Raw genomic sequence first — 24,363 nt, forward strand, 5'->3', positions numbered from 1 at the left:
ATAGACAAACCATTGCCACGAGACAAATCTACCCCCGGGAATCCTCGAGAACCGCTCATATATGAAGTCGAGCGTTCGAAAGTACGAAGCAGGTCTGCGGCGAAACTTCGAGGTCCCAAATACGCTTCACAGGACAGAGAGTCGCCAAGCCACAAGATGGAGCTTGAAATGATATCCCCTCCCCTTGTCGCTCGCCGCCACGGCGACAGACGAATGGCAAGACAAACAGCGTAGCAGGCAGTAAGCATCTTCTCGCCTGGGCCATGTGAATCTTCAAAATCCCGCTTGACTGCAAGCTCTACCCTTGATACAAGCGGCACTACGTCGCGCAGGCGTACAAAGGCGCCAAGCCAATGCCGTAGTGGACGAAGCAAAAGGGACAAACGACACATCGACCTTGTATAGACCCTCTCGGATGCGGTTGACGTGTCGTCGTGGCACCGCCTGCTGTCCTTCAGTGCCAACTTCTTGTCAGACCCGAACCTTGCGGCAACTCATGTCCCTGCATAGTGTGACCTTGGCTGCATAGGCCCGACGGGGTGCCTGGGCCAGGACAAGGACCAGGCCGAGAAGAGTTGCTACAACCGTTGCTTGGGACATCTACAGAGACGACTAGATGCACTCAGGAGGAGGGAGTCACCCAACTTCAGCCGCTGGAGCATCTCATACCCTGGTGGACGGTGAGCAAAACGCTTGTACATACGGAGACCACGCTCCCCGGGCAAAATCAGACTAGACAAAGAGTCAAATCACGGCAAGAGCGCACGTCGTAGCATTAAAAGACCCTTGATGCAAGTCTATGTATCGTGCGTATCAAGTAAACTACCCGCACAGTGAACAGGCCATCAATAGAACCTCCTCATGTACTCCCACCGACCACGGTTACTTTATCATCTATGCAGCGCGGCCCGAACATCCCAATCAACGCCCAAAACACCGGAGGAGCCTCCCGCTCTCTATGAGATATTGACTCCGAATTCAATAGTATATATATCCACAACAACTCCAGTTTCAAAAACTATACTTTGGTGAACCCCTTTCCTTTCCCCTTCCATGGTGCGTGTCAAGAGACATCAATCAGGTTGCGCATGTTATTAGGAATGGATTTTGGCGAAATAGTCTCGCCAAGTTGGTGCTCCAGCATCGTCGGCGTCGTAGGAGACGCAGTAGGGTTGTGGTCGCCCGCCACAGGAACTCTCTCCGGGGTTTTGCCATCCTGGCCAGGAGACGGCAGCGATACCACCAAGTTCGGCTCTACTTTGCAAGGCTTGCAATCTGGCAGCGGCGAACGAGCTCCCAGCTTCTTTGCCGAGGCAGCATCTGATACATTTTTGGATGCTTTGAAAGCCTGCAAAAGGGGATTTGTGGGAGGTGGTTGGGCGGCCTTGGTAGGTTGCTTTGGATTTTTGCTGCGAGGTTTGGCACTCTTGCCTGCCTTGGTGAGTGTGACAGGCTTCGGATTGCCAAAGGGGAGCTTGCTCTGTTTTGCTTCTGGCAAGGGTTTTCTCCCCGAGGACTGCAGCTGCGGCGGCGGCGGCGGCGGGCTTGCACGTGGAGTCGGGATCGCCTGGAGGTCCTCGGCGGATGTTGGTTTGCCGTCCAGTCGGACTTCGAATTTGGCTGGTGGCGATGAGAGCCTTTCCCGTTCCTGTTCTTTGGATACCAAGTAGTCATCTCCAATCTCGCAATCCCACGGCGGCAGAGACGCCAATCTGGCGATATTGTCGCAGGTTGACTTGACGACGAGATCCCAGCAGTCCTTGAAATCGGGAATCTTTGGCTCCGGGTCGATGTTGAGCCAGGCGGTGAGGCCATCTTTGCGGCCTCGCGCAACCTGGCATAATTGCTTCACAAGTCGTCGCGTCCCCGGTACTTTGAGTGTCGTGCCTACCACCAGGACTGCATCCGGCCGGGCCCTCAGGTCGGCTCGCATGACATTGCCAATGGCGTCCTCGTCGGGGTTGAACTCATTGTAGAGCACAAATCGCGGTCTTAGGCGTCCAATTCCATGGCTCCGCTTGCCTGCATGAGCCGTGCGCACTTCATCGAGGTTTTTGCAGGATTCGCAAAGCGGTGCCTCGGGCCCGTCGAAAATGTCGCCCTGGAACGGCTGAATATCGGCGCACTTGGTGCACACCATCTTGTCGAGACTTCCGTGCAGCTGAATGGTAGTCGGCCAGGGGGCTTTTGGCTCGAGCGGAATCTGGGTATGCAGAGGCTTCATTGACGTGTCGATGCAGTCGATATTTTGTGAATAGAGGCGTAGCAAACGTCCTTCTTGAGCGAGGGAGGCCAGCAGGTGGTGGAAGGGCGTGGGGTGAGCATTCTTGCTCATCTCGCTCATTTCTCGGACCATGGTGTGAAAGGACGAGGTGGACGACTCGTGTTTGTAGACGGACGCGTCAAACAGGTGCTTGCCCGAGGCCTTGAGCTTGTGCTGGTTGCGTTGGGCGGCAAAGAGTCCAGTGGAGGAGCGGAAGTCGGGAATGCCAGCCGAGACGGAAATGCCAGCTCCGGCCACGACGACAATCTTTTTCTTCTTGCGCAGGGCACCGAGCAGTCTCTCCATATGGAAATTGTCCTCGTGGCTGAAGTCGTCGTGTGACTTCATCAAGTCGAGGTAGGCGGTGATGCGCTCGCGGGGCGGCGTGATGCGTCTCTTCTTGGCAGGGCGCGGGCTGTCGTCGACGGGGTCGCCCAACTTGATGGGTGATTGCGTTCCCGAGGTCGAAGTCGAGGTTGGCGAGGGATATCGGACGCCGGCGTCTGGTTGCACGTCGGGCGAGCTGGGCAGAGACGGGGTTTTGGAGAGACTTGACAGCGGGGACGCCGTCACATTAGACAGCGGACTCGAGGTAATTTCTTCCATGGCTGGCTGGCAGTCCAAGGCGAATTGCAAATTGGCGACGCGGTGCTCCGGGTGGTTGGAGGTGACGAGGGAGCCGAGGAGCCGAGGAGCAGAAGAGCAGAGGAGCAGGCGAGGTAAAGAGGAGGCAAAGAGGAAACGAAAAAGCCCGACACAACACAGAGATCCGAGGCTAAATCATTGCGCGAGCGACCGAGTGAGGATTATTGTTGTTGGTGAGTTGTCTTGATGCCGAAGGGCAGAGCCAGTCCCAGACGGCCAGGCTTTTTATTAAGCAGGCGTATGCAGATGACAGTGCCCCAATTTCCTAATGGGCGTCCCGTTGAGTGAACACGGAGTTGCCAGCTGGTGAACAAGGACGAAGGCAGTCAGGTGTTTTGAGAAAAGTCGAAAGACGGTCGACGAGCGCCAAATCGACACGACAAGCGGAGTCGGTCGGAAACGGGAGAAGCGGGCGTCTGTCTGTCTTGTGGGCGTGAGCGTGGGCGCGGGTGGACGGCGCATGTACTCCGTAATGGCTGGGGGGATGATGAGACGGGTGATTGGGGGAGGCAGTGACTTGCAGAGCCCAAGAATGCAAAAGCCAAAGGGAGGCTAAGAGCACAAGAAGGCGTCAGTCATGACTGATCAGTGGGTTTATTTTTTATTTGGCGTCAATGCGGCTGGGATGCCCACCACATTCAACGTTTAATGCTGCTCCATGGCCATACATACATAGAGGACCTAGGTAATTAATTACTCACGACCTGACTACGCCGGCAAGCGGCCGAAAAAAAAAGAGGAAGAAAAAAAATGAGGAAAAAGACGACATCCAGACTCTGCCTCCGTTTTACCATCAGCATGCCGCCAGGCGGTCGAGCCAAGGTGCACCGCTCCATCACCATCCCGGAGGGGCCATGGCCAGAGTGCCCGCCTCGTACGTACGCAAAACTGCCATGCGGATTGCCGAACCCCACACCCCAAAAGGCAACTTGGAACATGCTCTGGAAATTTATGCACTCGGTCGAGTGTCCATGTCCGTCTCTACATATCACTACTAGTATGCACAAAGAGCGTGGTCCCATGCACAGCCGTTTCCCAGGAGACGCACCAGGCCCCTTGGCCCCGCCCTGCATTTCAGCCCCACCAACTTCCAGAAGCCGCAGCCAAGTCTCTGCTGATTCGTCAGCTCCACATTCTGCCACTAGGCCGCAATGTTTGGAAATGCCTCTCTGTTCCTGCACCGGCTTGCGGACGGTGTAACAACTTCATGGCACTCCAGGTCCCGGTGCACGAGCAGAGTTGTTTAAAAGACCCTCGTCCCCCAGTATTATACAAAGCTGCAGATTCTTACCCTGTCCAAGTGCTTCAAGACGGACTCGAATTTTCACCATGTAGCTTGTACTTGGCCACCGACGCAGCCGACCATACTGTTGACCCAGATTGTGCCTCCCTCTACCAATCCAACATCATGTACGGACTATCTAGACACGATTATACATGCAGGCAGCCACACAGCTATTTTCAGCAATTCAATCTTGTCCCAAATCCAAGTCGACTCGACAACTACTAATCCTAGTCCCTGCATCAAACGTAGCCACATGCGCAATAGTAGTTACCAGTTTACATTATATATATACACATAATATACATATATGTACATCACAGGGAGATGAGCAAGTCTATGCCAACGCCAAGTCTATCAATACACAGATTCATCAAAATCACCTCCCACTCCCGCCAACCGTCTTCATCTCGCCGCCACCGCCGCCGCCGCCTCCCCTGCCATCAGCACCCCAGACGGTAATAACCTCCCTTTCCGCATGCGCCCCCCTCCTGTTCCTCCTCCTGCTCCTCGCCGTCCGACTCAGCATCTCAATGCCCAGAATGCCCGCCGCCATCCCCGAAAGGTGCGACGCAATGTCCACCCTGAGCGTCTTCGTCCTCCCAAACGCCGCCATCTGCAGCGCCGCCATCAGGGCCAGGAACACGATACCGTGGACCCCGTCCCGCGGCAGCCCAAACACCTTGAAGCCGTCGTTCCTGTGCTCCCAGAAGTACGCCGAGCAGAGGCCCAGCGTCGCGCCCGACGCCCCCAGCGACGTCACCGTCAACCACCCCCTCAGCGTATACGTGACCAGGCTGCCGAGGAAGCCCGCCGCTCCGCAGCCCAGGTACAGCGCGAGGAAGTCGGCGCGGCCGAGCTCCTCGTGCAGCGCCGTGCCGATGAACCACAGCGGCACCATGTTGACCAGCATGTGGCTCAGCCTGGTGTGGGAGAAGACGGCGGTGAACAGGGTCGGCGGCCTGACCGTGGCCACGACAAAGATCATGTACTTGTTGAACAGGGGCCACAGCGGCGGCACGCGCCAGCCCAGGAAGACGAGGGCGTTGAGGGCGATCAAGGTGCCGACGGTGGCGTGGGCCGTGGAAACGTCGCGCAGGAGCCGGTATCGCGGCGCGGGTTCCTCGTACACCATGGCCACGGCCGCCATGAAGCCCAGCACCAGCGCGACGAGCGTCGCCGACGGCAGCACGCGCTCCCACGTCTTCATCTCCGGCGGCGCCTCCAGGTCCGACTGCGCCTTTTCGTAGTACTCTGCCACCTTGGGGTTGGTGATGGCCCGGCTGCCGTCTTCCCGCCTGGCCAGGGGGCCCGACAACCCGGCCTGCTCCTCCGCCTCCTTGGCCAGGCGCTCCTCCTCGGCAATCTTGTCCTCGGCCTTTTGTTTGGCAATGTTGCGCGCTCGGATCCGGTCAAAGGCGCCGCGACCGTACAACGGGTCCGCCTCGGGGCTTGCGTCCTTGCCCTCGCCCTCGGTTCCGTCCCCAGATGCCGCCGGCGTCCTCTCTTGTGCCTCCCGCTCCTCCACGTCCCGGTCCATCTGGTTCAGCTCGTCCTCCGCCCTCAGCCCGGCATTCATAACCTCGTTCACCGGGACTTGCTGCCGCAAATACGCCTGCCCCCTGGCAATCAGCGCCGCCGGGAACTGCGCCGTGTGAACGGCAAACGCTGGGTCGTCCAAGGTGCCCGCCACCCGTCGCCCGTGCAAGATGCGCAGCAGCCTGTTCCCCGCCGCCGCCGTAAACCCAGCCCCGAATATCCTGCCGACTTCCTCTTCGGAAAGGTCCCTAACGCCGAACGGTAAGCCCTCCTGGTCGCGATAGTCGCGGGGCAGGTCCTCGTAGTTGCGGATGACCTTGGACGAGGAGAACAGCGAGCGCCGGCCGGGGAAACCGCCAAGCGGGCGCGCGTAGGCACACAGTCCAGGCGTCTGCCATGACCTTTGGCATGCGTGTGCAGTCGACCGCGGATACACGCCGCCAGACAGACATCGTACGCCGACCGAGCTGTCTGCTTTGGGCCGTGTCCTCGCCGCAGCCGCGACTCGTCGTCCCGCCGCCCTCAGAAACGCGCAGGGCGCCGGGTAAATAGTGAACACGTTCATCTGATAGGAAACAACAAACAACAGGAAACACCTGCTGCACGCGTCGTGCCCTTCGAGCCGCCCGTCGCGAGGGTTGTTCAAGCATCCAGCCCTGGAAGTTGAAGTCGGGGAAAAAAAAAAGAGGAAACAAACCAGACGCCCTTCGCCAAAGCAGTTGACCTCCTAGCTCACCCCCCCAGGTCCCAGCGCCACAATTGCAGGCCACCCCCACCACGTTGGCACCCCAGCTGCCTGCATGCCGTCGTTTTTGCCCCTCCAGCACCATCACGTCGATAATAAAACCTGCCATACGAACCCTCACTCACCTCTTACATCCAAAGTCCCTTCAACGACCGCCCCTCTCGGTACACGTAAAATCAGCAGCACCGACGAGTCCATCGAGATCCGTTTCAGCCCGCCATGTCCGCCGACACCCGGCCCATATCGCCGGGCCGCTTCGCCACGGCCCTCAAGGACCTCTCCGTCCCCATGCTGCACCTCAAGGTGCTCGAGATCCGCAACTCCATCGCCCACCTGCAATACTCAAACGACCAGCTGAAGCCCTTCGCCGAGGGGTCGGCCACCGCGCTCGGCGACGAGCCCGCCCACGGCCCGGACCAGGACTGCGTCGACGCCATCCGGGAGAACGAGGCCGTGATTGACCGCATGGCCGAGCGGATAGCCCTCGTCCGCGCCGAGGTCGAGGAGCGAGGCGTGAGCTGGGCCGAGTTCCAGAGCAAGGAGGAGGCCGAGGCGGCCGCGGACAAGGCCAGGGCAGAAGAAGCGGAGGTCAATGGCCACGGGCAGCGGCGCGGGACGCACTCGGCGTGGACGGATGGCACTTTTCAGACTGGTACCATACGGGATGGGCAAATTCATATGGATACTCAGCCTCCTCCTCCGACGGCAGGGAGCGGGAACAATTCAGGTGGGAGGTTGAACGATGAGGAGCTGAGGCAAGCAATCGAGGAGCGGTTGCGAACTTTGGGCAATGAGGGCGACGGCGACGGCGATGGCGACGACGGTGGCATGCACCTGTGAACGGGAGGACATTCGTCTGTATTCCGAGTTACATCACCGGCGTTGTTTGGCAAAGGGAAATGGGTTTGCGCTTCTTTGTACGAATGGGAAATGTTGAGGCAATTGAAATGCAGCTTGATTTACGGGCGTAACGACATCTTCAAATGTCAAAATATCCAGTTTGTTTGTGAGGTGGTTAATGATATTTGTTTGTCAGTCATGGCACTGATATGTGGCAGCCATCAAGACAACGGCTCATAACACAGGCTACTGTGCGCAGCACCATAGACCTCTGTAAGGATGTATCAATGCAGATACAAATATAGCTAGCCCCTTTTGTTGAAAAGAACATATATATACACAGGCTGAACGCGCGCCGATCACAAGAAAGTCCCCATGCTATACAAGGTAATAAAGGTAAAACTCCTCGCAATTCGCTCCTCTAATGCAATGAAGGCAACTCGAAATATGAAAATGCAATGAAACTCCGATATGGTGCGGAACGGGCGTCGGTTGACGCCGCAAAACTCGAATATGTCAAAGACAAGGTGTTGTTTAGTCCGTGTCATCTCCTACCGGAGAATCTACCCAGATGTTTGTTTTAGTTCTGGTGGACTTTGGTCGCTTGGACTTTTTTGATAGCGTGCGAGGGTTGCCACTCCCGTCTGTGCTGGGTATCGTTTCCAGCTTCGGTCTCTGAGCAACATGTCCCAGCGTGCTGCTGGTATGGCTGACCGTTTTTGATATTTGTGCTGACGGAACAGCATCCTCGTCAGCATCAGATTCGACCACAGGCATACGTCGACGACTGCGGCGCCGCTCAAAGGGGTTGTCAATGGAATCGTCGGAGTCGTTGAATGAGAGGCTGCGGCTCTGGGTATGGCTCACTGACAGGCTACTGCGGGTGATGAAGAGAGACTCAATAAGCTCGACTTCAGTCGGGTTGCTCCCCTTTCTGATTCTCTCCTTGGCCATCTTCTCCTGCAACCTGCGGCCCAAGTTGCCTTCGTCCCCTACCAATGTCCTCCCACTTGACTTGCTTCCGGAACTGACAGCACGCGAGACGGGAACCTTGCCTTCCATAATCTTGGCTGGTGGGGGAGGTTGCAGCATCCATTTGCGGGCATCCTTGTGGGGAGGTTTGCTGCTGACCACGGGTGGATGATAATCATTAACAGGGGGGTTCTTGGGAGACAGATAAAAATCGCGGCGTTCCTGTTCCGTTACTTCCTTTTCAATTCCCAAGGTAGACTCGATTAATCTTCCGGCAGAGTCGCGAGCTTTCGAAAAGGCGTCCATCAACTTATGTCCTGATCCGGCCGATCCTGGACCAGACCACTGGCCCCAAAGTTCCTCGTCTTCGCGTTGATATCCTCGCCGCCGGTTCCAATCCTCGGACAAGGTGTCATCCTGCGGCATCGCCGTCGTACTATCGCCGAAATGCGTTCGACTATCACCAACATTTGTGTGATCAGACATGCTAGGTGCCACACTTTCCCTGCCCGAACTAGTTAAACCCCGTTGACTGGAATTCTTGCTTATGGATTTTTTTGGCAAGCTCGGACCCATGCTGATTTCCTCCTGCCAGTATGGGTTCGTGTTGAATGGTGAGGGATGCCGGTACAAGCCGGGCTGTTCCGTCTCCAACTTGGCCTTGTCTTCCCTCTCCTTCTTCGCCTGGGCCTTGGCCTTTTGTCGGTGACGGACTTTGGAGCATGGTGTGCAGGCGAGGAAATAGAAGACGGCCGACTGGACGGCGACGGGCAAAGACATGACGTCGATTGATCAGGGGATTCCCCTCATCAAGCCTGTTTTTCAGTTGATGCCTGGCGTTGAGTGTACATGAAAGGCCGGACGATCCGTATCGCCAAAGAGAAAAGGGGAATTGTCGGGTCGCGGTGACGGCGGTGAAATTACGGAGTGTCCTATGATGCGAGGTAGTCGGGGGGGAAATAAAGATGCACAACAAGCGTTGTAGGCGGCAGGCTCGGTTACGGTGGCAGGAGGATGCGCGAAGAAATAAGAAGTTTCACAGAATCGAGGAGAAGTAGAATATAATTAGAGCAGGCGGTGGTTGTTGGCTTTCGGCTTGACTGGAATGGAAAATGCAAGCGGCTTAATGTCGAAGAAGGGGGGCCAGGGGGTCCTGAAGTCGAGAATCGAGGTTCGACGTTAAAGGCGTCTTGGTGGGCAAAAGGGGCGAGAGAAAGTGAGAGAGAGGGGAGAGGCTGTTGAGGCCCAAACCTGGATGGACGAGTCGAGTCAGGAAATGGCGCAGAGAAAAGCCGGTGCAAACGGAAGAGTTTGAGTTTAGACAAAGAAGAGAAAATGGACTTGGTAGGCGGCGAATTGAAGACAAGAAATGAGCAGAAGGAAATGGAGAGATGGGAAATGCCGGAGGAGAGATATGAGGGATGGCAGGTAGAGGGGAGATGCGCGCCGAGGTGGGAGGAATGGCAAGACGCACCCGGACGGACACAGGCTGTTTCGGATGGGAGACCGGCAGGCACAGGAACCGCCAGGCGGCCAGTCCAGTAAGGCAGTCAGCCAGTCACACCAGACGGACACCACACAGCACCCAGTGCCGCTACACAGCACACGCCTGGATGGCCTGGATTGGTGGGTGGATGGCTGGGAGGGCTGGAGGGCTGGAGGCCCGGGGCCAGATGTCAGTGACGGAACGGGGTGGTGGTGACCAATTTGTGGCATCCATGATTGCCCCGGCAAAAGCCAAGCCCACGCCGCTCTCCAAGCCAGCGAACGCGATGATGCGTGTGCAGGGAGGCGAAGCGTCGACGGCGCCAATGGTCCGGACGGGGATGCCAGCCATCATTGAAGACACGACGCATTTGGCGCAACCCAAGTGCTAAGCCCAACTAGGGATCCATCGATTCTGCAGGTGCGAGATGGCGTCTGAGATAGGGAATTGGAGACCAGGAGCGTTTCAGGCAGGCTGGGGCCCTCTGGGTGATAGACAAGGGTCGGTGTAATGTGTCTGGTGTGGAAACGGGTCTCGTGGGCCTGGCTGGGGTTGACGGGTCGGTCTGCAGTGCTTTAATGTTGTACAATGTGCGCACCATGCATCATGCAGCAGTCATGATGATGATGATGATGATGCCCACGTCCATGCATGTGTTGAGTCGGCGATTTGCTGCAGCACTCTGCAAGCGCCTAAAGCGAGCATTGGAGAAGCTAGCCTGAGCACCAAGTACTCAAGTACACCGGCCGCGTCTCGAGCAAGCACTTGAGCCCGAGAAACGGCCTAGCAGCTTTGGTGGCTGCCACAGACTTGGCAGGCGCAGAGTCCACACCTGCATAAACGCAGTCGTACGGACCGTCAACTTGGGAACCTGCATATGTTGTTGTATGCGTTCGCCAAAAGCGGTGCATACGGAGTATTTAAAAACAAGACAAAGCAAAGCAGCGACAAAAGCAAAAAGGTGCTCACAATACAAAGCAAGAAAAATCGTCGACTCACTGCAAACGTACTAGTATTACCGGAGACTGAGAAACCTCGACGACGAAAGCTATTGGCTGAGCAGAAACCGCAAAAGCCGCAGCAGCCACATGTACAGTACTCCGTAGTCTATGCGAGATCCGGCGCCATGCCCAGATGCTCGCAGCAAGAAGCAGCAAGGTACCGAATACGGGGTATTCCTACAGCAAGATGGTTCTTGACAGGCTGGCGCTTTGGAGAAAGAAAAAATAAGAGCAAATGCACAATGCAATGCATCTGACGGGAGGAGGGGTGCGGGGGAGCATGCCATCTTTTAAATGCACTTGACGGCACAGTCTCGAGTCGACAATCATCCCGTTTGAGTGCAGCTGGTAGCACATAATACCGCGCTCCTCCGTCCCAACTGCTCGCCAACTGCCGATTCTTTCTTCTAGAGCGAGCGTAGACGGGAGTCAGGTGCTCTCTTCAAAAAGCCTCCATGTCGCCTTTTGCCCGCTCATCTTTGCCAGTAGAAATGGCCACGGGCTCGGTTTGCGTCCTCTACAATGGTCGCTCTCCAGACAAGGAAGACTTGGCCAGACCAACGAAGCCAAACACGTTGGTCATTGTGTGGCCCAGCTGTGGCGCTGGGCGGAAGTGGATCCCTCTTAGGCATGTGCAGACTCTTGAACAGTCAAGTCAGTCCGCCATTTCCGTCCCGATGACGGTGATATTGACACCATCTGAATGCACAATCAAATTATACCAGTTGGCCTATATCCAACGACGCCTGGAATACGTGTCTCCTTGCATCATCCTGCTTGGCTACCTGTAATGGCTGTTCCATCTCTCTGCAATTCACAATAAGCACCCAGGAAGGAGAATACCGAGTACTTATATTGAAAGGAAACTCAATTTCATGCCGCTTTACCTGGCCCTAAAATTGCTACATTCACACACAAAGACCCCCTCACCAATGCTCCCATCATCGCATGCCATGTGCCATTGAAGGCCCAGCGACTCATCGTCTCAAATTTCATATTCAACCCCATCGTCTTTTCTTCTTTTTTTTTGGTTCTTTTTTAATTTTCTTTTTTTGGTGGTCTTATAATTTGGCAGGGCCAAATCGAAGCAGGCTCGGAAATCGTCAAAAGTTCGAATCCAAGCATCAATATGATGTCCTGCCTGAATCAGCTTCTGCTAGACGGGGGTTTTTCCCGAGGCCTCTGCTTCCATGCAGCGCCCGTCTTCCCTGTACGTAAAAAGATCAATGCAACTTTTTGCGATCCATCACATTTCGCTAGTCTGCAGAATACAACCACTTCAAACTAAACAATGAAAACCTGTGAAATGAAAAAAGTTGACAGCTGTTGTGTCAACAGGTGGTAGTAATACAGGGTCATCAGAGTTCATCTCGTGATGGCCTGGGCCCAAAGGAGAAGAGAAATGCTTCAAGGAGGCTGCGGTATGGCACTCGACTAGGACTGAATGCCACAAGACATTTAGACATCCCACTCCTCCTCTACTTCTTCGGCTGCATCATCATTGAGTGCCGAGAATGCACCGAAGCTTTGGGAAGCACCAGACTTGGATGTCAGCTTTGGTGCAGGAGCAGGCGCAGTTGCGGGCGCGTCCTTCTTGGATTGAGCAACTGGCTGCTTGGACGTCTCGTCCCCAGACTCGACGCTCTTCTTGCTCTTCCGTGAAGACTTGGCCGGGACAGTGCTCCACTCGTCAGCCTCGTTCTTTAGCATTTCTAGCTGTTCCTCCTCAGAGGGAAGCGAGGAAATCCACGAGTCCTTGGTCTGTGCCGGTGCCTGCTGGCTCTTGGTTTCAGCTCCCGGCTTGTCCGTGGTATCCAAGGGCTGGTGGAGGGTCTTTTCATTGTTCTCGACGGGCTTGGCACCGGTTCCATTGGGGGCACCTTTGGCCCAGGAGCTATCGCCATTGGTGGCCTTGAACTGAGAGCCATCCTTGGCTGGTCGACCCTCGGCGATGCGTGCAGTTCTTCGCTGCTTCTCTTCCAAGGCCCTGCGTTCCTTCTCTGCCTCTTCGCGTGCTTGCTTGGCAGCTTCGGCCTTCTTTCTATTTTGACGCTGTTTCTTGGTTTCGGTCTTTTGGGGTGCCTTGGCAGTCTTGAGCTTCTCCTTCTGCTTGTCCATATCAGTGATTCGCAGGATCGAAGGGCCAGCAGTAGCGGGCTCAAGCATATCACTGACGCCCGACACGTCCACGGGGCGAACCTCGGGAGACTCCTTGGGAGACTCGACGGGGGACTCGACGGGAGACTCAACAGGGGAGCGATCATCATCGGCCTCGGCACCGGTGTCCGACGGCTTCTCGTCGACAACTGCGGTATGAATCTGGTTTGCCCTGGACTGCTTAACGGACTTTTCCTTCTGCTTTCCTCCTTCAGTCTTGTTGGTGAACTTCTTTCCTTCCTTGGCCTTGGACAACTGTTTGGCGAATTCGCGGTTATCCACACCGTCGTCGGACGTATCGTCTACAGAGGATTGAGGCCGAGGGGCAGGCTCAGGAGCATGGGCTCGAGCTTTGGCCCTGGCAGCTTCCTGAGCCTCTGAAGTGTAGGTCTCGAGGCGTTGCTTTTTCTTTCTATCCTCCCTGCGTGGCTCATTTTGTTGAGGCTTTGCGTTGCGTGGGGGATTGGCCGCGGCCCTTCTGTTGGCCCTTCTGGTTGAAACTTGATAGACCGCAACGCCAAGGCCCAACAAGGCGGCATAGGCGGTAGCAGTGTACACGTAGCTCATGTTGTCCGAGTCGGCGGACATGTTGTGCGATGTGAAACCGGCAGTTCCAGGGCAGCACTGTAGGTATGTTGGAAAGAGAGCTCACAGGATGTAGTTGACAAGACGATGTCGGCTCGAAAGTCGATGGCCGCCAAGGATCAGCGAGGCCTGGGAGAGGCGCTCAGAGGGAAGGTCAAGGACCGGGCGCACGGTGCAAAGACGACCCGATCCAGAGAGTGATGGCAATGATTGCTTGGACCCAGGTATCGTGATGATTTGGCGATGAAGGGTGTCGCAGCGGTATCGAGGGGGTATTAGGTTGATGGCGGAAGATGTTCTGCGTTTGACAAGGTGATGGAGGAAAGGAGATCAGGGGTGGTGGGGTGCGGCAGTGCGAAGACTGATAAACAAGAGCCAAGCGGCTATGTATCACAGGGACGTAACACAGACAAGCAGGAAACAAAGGGTTGGAAATCAATTGGGAGGTGCAAAAGGAGGAAGAGCGAGAAGAGAATTTGTAGAGAAGCTGGGAGATGCTGAAGAGGGCAGTGAGGAGAGGAAAGTCGAAAAGGGAAGCCAATCTGGTGGGACAGCGGAATGGCCAGATGTCAATTGCACTTTAGCCTGCATGTGGATTGCGCCGGTCTGGTTGGCCAGCTACTAATTGAGACGACGCACTCCTCAGGTCCCAGTACGGAGTACCTAGGTACCTAGGTACTTATACCCGGGGGCCCCGTGCAGCTGCGCATGCGCTTTCAATGTTGGACATGAGTAAGTACGGAGTACAAGTAGAAGAATATTGCCTTTTTGACAGCACAACATTTACTCGGGTGAACTGCAACACTGCATGTGGACGTGAAAAAGTATAAATACCTGGCCGGCACAGAAGGGCAGGGTATAACACACCAGATGAAAATGCCACCTGGGACTTGTTTTTGCCTGTGCCTGGGTACTTGGGGCCATACAGAGTAGGTCATATGTACATCCGCGTAAGTACTTGGCCATTCACCTCAAAAGTTGAGTTGTGGCAACGTTGCCAAATGGCACTGGGGTCTTGGCAACACTGGAGAGCTGCGGATGCCGGCCTGAATGTTTTGCCAGGGAGCAGGTGCTTACATGTACCCAGGTACCCAAGTACATGGATCTACGTACCGTCCCGCGGCGCTTGCTTCTAGTAAGCGGGTGCCGGGCTCTAGACAAACATTGGTCTTCACCAAAAAGCCTTTCGCGTGAAAGGTACATGTAGTCTTGAGGGAAAAGATGCTGCTTTACAATACCAGACCGCTGAACTATAAGTACTTAAGTAGCAAAAGCTCCCGATTGTATGGGCCGGTCCCAAAAAGCATTCAGTCCGGGCCTCGTTCAGTTTGATCGCCTAAATCCCCCCTTAGACATGAGTTTTACGCACGACTTTAGCCAGCAAAGCGGTACCACTCTTACAAACTTACGTACCAATGCAAGGTGCGCTAGACGCAGCTGCTTTAGACTAACACATCTTGGAGTCGGCGCAATTTTACTATTTGGTGTATTGGCGCATTGTGCTCACCTTTTTGGCGCGTGGCATAGCTAGCATATACCGAGTGCCTACTAGCCTGTTCCTCGCTTAAAAAAACGCACTTGGCGAAATCTTCTGGCTTATAAGCTTCCACAGCTGAAACCCAGATTAATAGTATTACGTATAACGCTAAAGAAAAATCTTATAGTGAATTCTTAAATTTATACTAAAACTCGGGCTGTTATTATAGTAAAGTTAAAGCAATTAAAATACAATCAAAACTAGTAGTCCTTAATAAGACTCTATTCTTATTCCTGCGGTTTTATAGGAGAAAGCAAATATAATTTGTACTCTCTGCTGCATTTCAAAACGCCGTGTTGCTTGGTTATATTACAAAAGCACCAAAATTGACCCTCTGGTGTTGCCTTATAGAGTTGTAAAATAGTATATATATATAGTCGGTTTTGGCCACAATTTATAGCGTACAAAGAATTATCTGATAGTATATATCGTAAACGCCCCATGTTTTTTTGTTGGAGATGTATCTTATTTTCTTGATATAATAACTGCAAGATTGTCACGTATTTCTGTAATTACCTTAACCTCGACTTAATTATCTTCCTGCTTACTCTAGTCCAGATACGCGATTATTTCTTCTTTTTTCTACCCTCTTATACCCGATAGCGAATCACAACGTCTCGACATGTATTTGTAATTTAAACACCAAGCATAACTTTGTTTGTTATAACGTAAAGGTAGCCTGTTTGCCTTGCAATATATTTAATTAGTCTTGATGCTCCCCTTGGGTTGTGCTGTATACTACGCCTACTTTACGGCATTACAGCGAGCATATAGTTGCAGGCGAGTCGTACTTCTGGGTTCAATGTTTATATTTTTGATTTCTTTAGCATTAAAGGTGATAAATAAGCTGTGTCCTCTGGATAAAGTCCTGGCGACGCTTGCTTGTGTTCCAGTTGGTAAGGATGGCACCGGGTATGGTTTGATATATTGTTGCAGTTCGGCTTCCGTTAGACCTCGTCTGGTTTATCACCTGGAGTGGCGTCCATTTCCCTCATTGTATTTCCTAATAGATCCGCAGGGGCGGCTAAACTCTGTAAGAGCTTGTATGCCGCAGAGCACAATTGTTCCCAGCCCTTGTATGCCCGATTCGGTGGCATCTGCTGCAAGTGGCTCTATTGTCTCAAATAAACTAGGCTCCCTTCTCGTGCTCTGCTTAAGGGGGGGGGGCCTATGAAGGCCTATGACTTGTCACGAGGAGTCAAGAAGAGAAGATGTTGTCAGATAAGGGAGCTGTATTCCATTTCAAGAAAAAAAGGAAGAGGAGGAAGAGGAAGATAAGTGATTGTCCAACCCAGAGTCTGCACAATTTTGATCCCATCAAGTTTTTCCAATAGTAGTGACTCTTTAGAAGGATATACCTGGTGTTCTAACCTTGACAGAATGGACGTGGCTGTGCAGGTAATAGTGATGAATGAAGATGATGAGCTACATGGTGAGATTTTAGATGGAAGTTGAGTGGCATTAGGGCATGTATAAACAACATGTAGAGTTTGGTTATACAATTGCTCACAAAGATGACGAATAAATGAAATTGTTAGTACAGTAGGTAATGCAAGAGGTTGTGTATACGTCTTTATACTAAGTGATAGCCGCCTCTTATCCAGTTACAACAACCCCACTGGCACAGGGGATGCTGCTTGAAGTGTCGGATTCCGTGGGGACACATGTGGAATGCTGTTATTCAAGCCGACTTACTTGACGAGCGCGGTCGCGAAATATACGCTTTTTGCACACCAAACCCAGATGGCCCGCAACTCCGCGTGGCGGATGAGCATAAAGCGACAGCCTACTACGGGCCGGGAGATGAAACTCCAGAGAGATCAGCGGCCAGAATCGCACTCGCCAATAACCATCTCCACAACGCCTTTTACATTCTTCGGCAGTTACTAAACACAGTGGCGGTGACTTGGTCGGAAGACAGCTTTGTGTATTGTTGGCTGGCAACAAGAATGGGAGGCATTCTGGAAGGCGCGTGACCTTTATTTTACGGCTCGAGATGGTAAACAAAAGATTCTTGGCAGAGATGACTGGTCTGTCCAGAGACTCCAAAGCAAGTTGGAGAAGCTAACGCATAAGCTAGGGGAGTAGCAGACTTGCGTGTTGTCATGTACGTGATGTTACATGTACTAAAATGCTAAAGGAATATAACATCACCGTGAATATATAAAAGTGTAATATCATAATTGCTCAAGTTATATACACGTAATATCCCGGCCCTTCTGCATCTTGTCGAACCTCTAATAGTGTATTCTCTTACCGAGCCAGCTGCGCCAGGATCGACGAGACAAGTTGCAGCTGGTTCTTAATATTAGTACTATCCCAATCGCTGCACTTTACGAGTCGTCTTTCCCGCTATCTTGAAAAGCCTAGCGTTTCGATCAGCCTTTTCGCGCTCTGCTCTAGCTATTGTTCTACGCGTGATAAGATATGAGCTTTGACTTGCTTCGCGTTGCGGCTGTGGAAGACCAGTCATGTAACGAGGGATCTGCGGCCCCTTGTATTATATCCCTTGTAGCTAGGATACTAGTGTATACTTTTTAATTACTATCAAAAATCTTTTCTTTATTTTTGCCCCGATCCGGCTATATAAGTTAGTAGTTAATATTACCAGATAGTTAGTAATCTAGGCACGTCTACTACTAACAAGGCTGTAACTATAAGTCTCTATTGCGACTTCTATCCTCTCCTTGGACTAAATCCGACGCGCTGTTAGCCGGATTATTTTCTTCACTTTAAACGCGACTTTAGTAAGGAGACGACTGTCGCTCCGAAAGGCCCTAAGACTCATATTCCCCAAAAGCCTACCTTTATTCTGTCACGTTATGAGACTTATTAACTAAGCTTCTGCTTGAAATTTCTACGAGTACAGGCAAATCCAACTCTACTACAGTTGTATTTGCAATTCAGTGAAATTAAGCATGTACAAGGGTGCTAGAGTTGGGTTTCGCACACCCATGTAGACTGGTTGAAATTTGTCCTCTGATCCTTGTACAGTTGAATTAAATCCAACCAAGCAGCACGATATTTTACCACAGTTACTGAAATTATCCAATGACAGTAAGCCAAACAAGGCCGTCAGGGGAACTCATCTACTGTGTTCTTGACTGCATAGTTATACGGTCCACATAGTAGCTAAACAGCTTCCTTGCTAAAGCCGAAGCCAAAGAGAGACAATCTGTGCTGACATGTGCAACTACAAATACAGACCTACAAGGAGAACGAAGGACCAGCCACTATCATCATGACGTGCGACAAAGGTATGACAGAAAAGCGACTGAATCAACCCTCGGTTCCTGTTTTCTCATACCTCGTAGTAAAAGTTTTCAGAATAATTCCCCGCAAGCGGCGAGGTTGCTCCGTTGACCCAAAATCCCCTAGTTTGCCGAAACTTGTCTTGGCTCCTAATCCTGCGGCTGTGAGTCATCCAGCTCCAGGTCTGGTTCCAGGGCTTCCAAGTTCGCTGTTGCTTTCGCCTTCTTTGGTGGTAGGGGCTTGGTGACGCGCACACCAACGTATGGTTGATAGTTGTTGGGCAGAGGCGTCTTGAGAATACCCTTGACGACCAACTTGCGACGGTAGGTTGCAATTCCAGCTTTGACCCCGAGGCCATCCAACTCGACTGCTCCACCAGATTTCTTTTGCAATGTTCTCTTTAGAAAGTCAGTTACCTGTCGAACAACATCATCCGAGACTGACGCCATGCTCTGGTTGAATTTCTTTAACTGGGCTTCAATTTGGTTGGTCGCGAAAGCAACAACAGTGCCAGTCGGAAGAGATATAATTCCCTTGATGGCATCAGCCTCATTGATCAGATCTCCCCAAAAAATCACCCAGCCCCCCTTTTCAATACGTTCTCGCGTTTCATTTCGGTCAGTCACCTCCGTTGCCGGGGGAGGCTTTAGAAGGGGCGGCGGCCACTTGATTTTGACCCCCGGGATCTTGAAGTCGCTAACCTCTGCCATGATGAGATTTAGTAAGTAAAGGAATAGAAGATATTGGGAGAAACTTCAGGATTATAGTGCAGATAAACACAGCAAAAGACGAAAAGGCAACCGCAGGAGGACTCCTGGGGGAGGGGGGGCTTCTCCTTTTATAGAAAACTACCGAGGTATATGAGTTGCCCAGAGTTGTTGTGACGCCCTTGATGAAATGTGAAACTAGGCATGGATGGGCTGAAGTCCAGCTGGATGATTGCGCTGATTGGGATATTTGCTGTGAAACATTATAAGCACTTTGCCTAGACCCTGCTGTGGCTGCGGCTGGAAACTCTATGAAGGACCTAGGCCTTGTTGTAACCTATCCTTCCGTAAATGACTAACGCCCTTCAGAACCTTGCATACTCTGAGAAACCTGCCCGATATCAGCCACGGCCGTGTAGCACTCTTAACAACCAACAAGGCGGCCGGCAGCACTCGGGCCAGGAATACATCCATTACATCTATGAACAGTATCAACAAATTGTGGAGGAGCGTAAACGGTATATTGGTGTTCTGGACATTGGATGTCGAGAATAGATTGACCTTTGTGCGGCGGCTTGGCCATGATAATTCAGTGAATATAACCATGATTGTATGAAAATGGTACGGCCTTGGTATTCCGTCGTTTCCTGCTTCTCGACGGTTGACGGTCGCACTATGGAATAGCCAAGATGGCTGCAAGATGGCTGAGCCTTTTTCTGGTCTGGGCCCTCAGCTGTGGTCGCTACGAGCAAATTCCCCCCTCGTTGGAAAGGAGTACTTGACGTCTATTGGGAGCTGTATATGGACGCTGTACATAAGCTTATATCGCGCCCGCCTTTAATACACACACCAGACATTTGATGCAGCCTGCCACGCCCTTGACAGCGGTGCAACCCGCCCCCAAAATCCACCCTTGATAAAAGACTAGCTAAAATTCTAAATATCTCACCTCTCTAAACTCTATTGGTGGCCAAAACTTTATCGAAGCCGTCTCTCAATCAGCTCTTGCCGCCAACCGCCAAGTATCCATGTCCTGACCAACTGGGCAGGACGCGTAGTTGGTGGCTTTGGACTCGAGCACTTGACACCAGGCCACATGAGACAGGCATGGTGAAACGGTCATGGAATGACTGCATCGCACCACGACGTTGACATCCGTGTCCCGGACGCAGAAGATATTGGGAGCTACAGTACTTTGGTCATTGTGGCGTTTTCTTTTTGTTTTTCAAAGTAAAAAGTTTGACCCCGCACAAATACCTTATTTTGGAGGTAAATTATTTAAGTTGGCGGACGCCAGGCTGAACCTGGACAGCCCGCCCTGTACATACCAGAAGGAGCGCTTGAAGCCAACTGCCGATATCAGCTTTCCTAAACGGGATTTGCCAAGCCCTTGGCGTTTTGATGCAGCTGAGAATAATGTACAATGTATACGGCTGAACAAGACAACAAAGAACATTCAAGGTTGAAGAAGCACAAAATCTGTCAAGCCAGCCTGGGAAACAACTGAATCAATACACTTACCGGATTAATTGAATGCTATACAATCATCCCCTCTATCTTGTTAGGCCTTGACTGCAGCAAATTACCTTTTCCCCCTTCGAGAGAATGCTTGGCCGTCTAGGAAACCAACTGCGATTCCCGCCAAAACCAATAAAATCCTGGCCATTACTACTTTTCATGACCCTCTACGCTACACTTGCTTGTGGCTTCAAAGTCAGCACTCACATCTACCTTGGTCAGGAACTGGTCAACGACCTCAAAACCTGTTCACAAAAGAATGGCTTTGCCTGCGTCAACATCATCAACAACGACGGCCAGCTGCATCCCACGCGAATTCGCAGTGCGGTAGCAGAAGCCATCACTGGAAACGAAAAGACTTTTCTGACGGGAACCCTTGGGGCCGACGCCTTTGCCGATATCCTCAGCGGGCAGCTCATCACACACCCGGGGCTTTTCAACCAAGACGACGGCACCGTCACAGGATTCGGCACCGGCGATTGGGTTGATCACCTTATCCGGAATGCCCAGTCTGCCGAGGAGCTGGCTTTTGCCATGGGCTTTGCGGGCCACGCAGCGGCCGACGTCTTTGCTCACTCTTATGTGAACCAGTTTGCCGGTGACGTCTACGAACTCACTGATGGCGAGGTCGACGTCGAAACTCGCCACATGATGGTCGAGACTTATATTTCCGAGCACAACCCACGCCTTAAAGACCACAACGGCCAGGAACTGGGTATGATGTACCAATACCTCGGCGGGGGTGCAAAGGTTTATGCTCCCATTGACTTTGTCCGCCGTACTCTTGTCGCAAAGGATGTGGCCAACCAAGAGTTGGGCCGTAATAAGGGTGGTGCCCTGCTTCGAGGCCTGAACAAGATCACAACCGAATTAACAAACTCCCTTTCCAAGAAAGACTATCCCTTTGACCTCAAAGCCACTGTCCAGAAATATATGGCTTCATCCTTACCAATGAAGCCTTTGACGGAATGGTTAGCCCAAACGCGCCGAGACCTCGAAGGCGCGGGCATAGTTCAACAGCTCGAAATCATTATCCTTCAAGCAGTAGCCTACTACTGGGCCGGCGTGCAGGTCGATGCGAACGAAGCTGCCCTGGCTGCCGAACTTAGCAACAAGCTCAGCAAGCTCCTCGGCAAGTCGGGTCGAGAGATTATCAATGCCAAGGACGAGATCGACGGCCTCATGAAAAAAGTTATTGAGAGCCACAATCAACAAGTCCTCGCCGGAATTGAAGCCCTTCAAGGCTTTCACAAACACTTGGCAAACGGCTTTAAAAACTACCTCGTGGCCGAACAATTCGTGGCGGATTTTGGACGAAAAGTCACAGAGACAAAAGACGTATATGAAAATCTATTGGCCCAAAAAACCTGTACTGTTATACAACAATGCCGAGACATTGTCGAGGTGATTCAGCATTCCGAGTTTGTTGCAAAGACGTGTGAGGAAACGAAACGAGAGGTCAATCGAGTCTGCAAGGTAGTCTCCGTAGGGTTCGCCCCGCATTGCCGAGTCTTCAAAAAACTGGGAATCAAGCATTGCAAGAACGTCGAGCAATTCCAAAACCGCTGCGAAGACCAGGTCAAAGATGTGACGCGTAAATGGGACTGCAGTTTTGTCAAAAAGCGGACCGAGACGTTGACCAAACCTGACTTGGCCTGTCAAGCCGCAAGGGATGCTTGCCAAGTGACGTTGCAAGTCTTGCGGGCAAAACAACAAGTCGCCAACAACGCACACAATGAAGCCGTCCGCATCCATACAGGCACACTGGAGACGCTGGCCAAGGAAGACAAGATTGTCCAGGCTTCGCTCAAGGCCTTCTACGACGCGACTGTCCACCTCCAATCCATCGAGCGACAAGCGCGACTGACGGTCCAAAGCTTCGCGAGTAACCAGCTAGAGCTCGTACGAAAGTCCCTCCTCGATCTCAGGGCCCACGTGGAAGAATGGCGTCATCAATCGATGGCTGCGACCAACGATTGGATTTCAGCAAACGCCCAGGCCATGTTGAATTCGGTCAGTGTAGACAAGGACAACGTAGGCGTCGCCGAACCCATCATGGACTGGATGACATGTCGCCTGCCAACCGTCGTCTTGCCTATCCCTGTAGCGGCTACCGAGTCGATTTGCGAACCCTTGAGACTAGTCAAGAGGATTCACGGGGAAATTGCCCGCATCGAAAACGATGTCATCAAATCCTTGGCAGATGCTAAATTCCCTTATCTAAGCGACGTTGCGGCTGCCTTTCTCCGATTCAAAGAGTCCGCGCCCTACATCGCAAGCTCGCTTATCCAGAACATGGCAGAAGAGGCTGTTCCGATGAATCCCGAACCGGATATGAGCCTTTTGCATCACGCATTCACGAGCAAACATAGCGATGTGAAGATGAATAAACAGTTTGCTCATGATGGCACCACAAAACACCTCATTACCTTTCCAGTCCAAAAACTCAAAGGCACCATCATCGACCACATGCGTGTCGATATGGGCTTGACCGGCTCTGACAATCACGAGCCTTTTGCAGTGCAAAACTTCAACCCAGCTCGCAATGCTCTGCAGTTGATGAAGCTCGCTCTGCTAGGGGGCAGCGATCTCAATGCCTTTTCGAAGGCGATGAATTATGCAGGTCCACCACTTTTTGACGACAGCCTAACGAGCCTTCTTTCGCCTTGGTTAAGGTCGATCGATGGTAATCACCAGTGGTTGCCTGTAGCTCCTGCGTATCTGCGCAAGGAAGCTCTGGCAGATGGGCAATGGAAAAATTCCTACTGCCCCAAAAATCGTACTGATGTTCGTCGTCGTTTTCAAAAAAAGCCTTTGCCCCTGTACAGCAACGAGGCTGCAAAGCGACTCGTTTTCGACCGCGTCTTCAAAGGGCCATTATCAATCAGCTTGGAAAGTGACGCGGGTGGATTTGCCGACCTACGTCCCCGGGACTACATGTACAAGCCGACATTCAACAACAGCTTTCCCGACATCCAGCCCGTCGGCGTAATCTGCCCCGGGGAGGGAGCGGCTCTGACCGGGGGTGAGTCGAGCACAATGTACTACTACAATAGTGATACCTACGCTTTGGGAGTCGGCCATGCGTGGGATACCAACGGTTCAGAGCTTTTCAACACCAACTCTGAGCCTTTTGTCGGCTCCATGCACCAGAGAGCCCTGATCAAATGTCGCAACTACTGGGGTGCTGTTTCCTATAATTTTGACACGGACTGGGGCGTCGACTTTGACTTTGGCAGAGCCCGTACGCTCAAGTTCAGCGCTGCATCGAGAAGTGGTCCTCGTCAGCTAATTGTACAACTCTATGGCGAGAAGCAAGAGACTGCTAAACTTGCTGTTGATGTTGATCGCCTCTACAATATTTACGAGTTTGAAATGGCTGATTTTAAACAGCCAGGTTTTGATTTTGACTTTTCTAAAGTCAAAGGCATAATATTTGCAATTTCTGAAGAGAATTCTGATGTTACAATCGACATTGATTCAATCCAAGTACAGAAATAGGCTACCATAAGAGATGGATTGGCCGTTATCAAAGCTATAAAATCTTATATTTTGTAACGCCCTAGCGAGTAGTATATTGACAACTGACTAGACGATTCCAAGAAATATCCAAAGCTAAAGAAAGAAGAGAAGAAAGATCAAAAAAAGAAGAGCTCGAGGAACTCTTAAGCTCCTGAGCTCGCCGCTGCTAATCTCGCTTGTCGGCGGGCCCCGCCATTGGCAGCTTGTCGATGGAGGCGAGAGCGCAGCCGAGCCATTCTCGGGCCTAGCCCGTCACAGTATCATGGGGGTTGCGCCCATAAAATAAGTGGGAAGCAGTACGCACTACTCCGT

The 24,363-nt window shown here is 52.4% G+C and overlaps 7 protein-coding genes across 7 annotated transcripts; 2 read left to right on the forward strand and 5 right to left on the reverse strand.

Annotated features, from left to right (window-relative positions):
• Nucleotides 1-1,063: 1,063 nt before the first annotated feature.
• Nucleotides 1,064-2,869, reverse strand: MAA_04246 (NAD-dependent histone deacetylase, silent information regulator Sir2; the record flags this gene model as incomplete). The annotated part of the gene is made up of 1 exon (XM_007822244.1): nt 1,064-2,869. The coding sequence occupies one exon, from the start codon at nt 2,867-2,869 to the stop codon at nt 1,064-1,066; it is 1,806 nt and encodes a 601-aa protein (XP_007820435.1).
• Nucleotides 2,870-4,569: 1,700 nt separating this feature from the next.
• MAA_04245 (rhomboid family protein) lies at nt 4,570-6,294 on the reverse strand (the record flags this gene model as incomplete). Its single annotated transcript, XM_007822243.1, has 1 exon — nt 4,570-6,294. One exon carries the CDS (start codon nt 6,292-6,294, stop codon nt 4,570-4,572), a length of 1,725 nt encoding a protein of 574 aa, XP_007820434.1.
• A 399-nt stretch (nt 6,295-6,693) lies between these two features.
• MAA_04244 (uncharacterized protein) lies at nt 6,694-7,314 on the forward strand (the record flags this gene model as incomplete). The annotated part of the gene is made up of 1 exon (XM_007822242.1): nt 6,694-7,314. The coding sequence occupies one exon, from the start codon at nt 6,694-6,696 to the stop codon at nt 7,312-7,314; it is 621 nt and encodes a 206-aa protein (XP_007820433.1).
• A 534-nt stretch (nt 7,315-7,848) lies between these two features.
• MAA_04243 (signal peptide-containing protein) lies at nt 7,849-9,066 on the reverse strand (the record flags this gene model as incomplete). The annotated part of the gene is made up of 1 exon (XM_007822241.1): nt 7,849-9,066. The coding sequence occupies one exon, from the start codon at nt 9,064-9,066 to the stop codon at nt 7,849-7,851; it is 1,218 nt and encodes a 405-aa protein (XP_007820432.1).
• Nucleotides 9,067-12,231: 3,165 nt separating this feature from the next.
• On the reverse strand, nt 12,232-13,518 carry MAA_04242 (uncharacterized protein; the record flags this gene model as incomplete). Its single annotated transcript, XM_007822240.1, has 1 exon — nt 12,232-13,518. One exon carries the CDS (start codon nt 13,516-13,518, stop codon nt 12,232-12,234), a length of 1,287 nt encoding a protein of 428 aa, XP_007820431.1.
• A 4,935-nt stretch (nt 13,519-18,453) lies between these two features.
• MAA_04241 (carbohydrate-binding module family 13 protein) lies at nt 18,454-19,014 on the reverse strand (the record flags this gene model as incomplete). Its single annotated transcript, XM_007822239.1, has 1 exon — nt 18,454-19,014. The coding sequence occupies one exon, from the start codon at nt 19,012-19,014 to the stop codon at nt 18,454-18,456; it is 561 nt and encodes a 186-aa protein (XP_007820430.1).
• Nucleotides 19,015-20,688: 1,674 nt separating this feature from the next.
• MAA_04240 (Galactose-binding domain-like protein) lies at nt 20,689-24,030 on the forward strand (the record flags this gene model as incomplete). The annotated part of the gene is made up of 1 exon (XM_007822238.2): nt 20,689-24,030. One exon carries the CDS (start codon nt 20,689-20,691, stop codon nt 24,028-24,030), a length of 3,342 nt encoding a protein of 1,113 aa, XP_007820429.2.
• Between the last annotated feature and the right edge of the window lie 333 nt (nt 24,031-24,363).

This window comes from Metarhizium robertsii (genome assembly GCF_000187425.2).
Source record: "Metarhizium robertsii ARSEF 23 chromosome Unknown MAA_Scf_5, whole genome shotgun sequence".
Taxonomy (NCBI): domain Eukaryota; kingdom Fungi; phylum Ascomycota; class Sordariomycetes; order Hypocreales; family Clavicipitaceae; genus Metarhizium; species Metarhizium robertsii.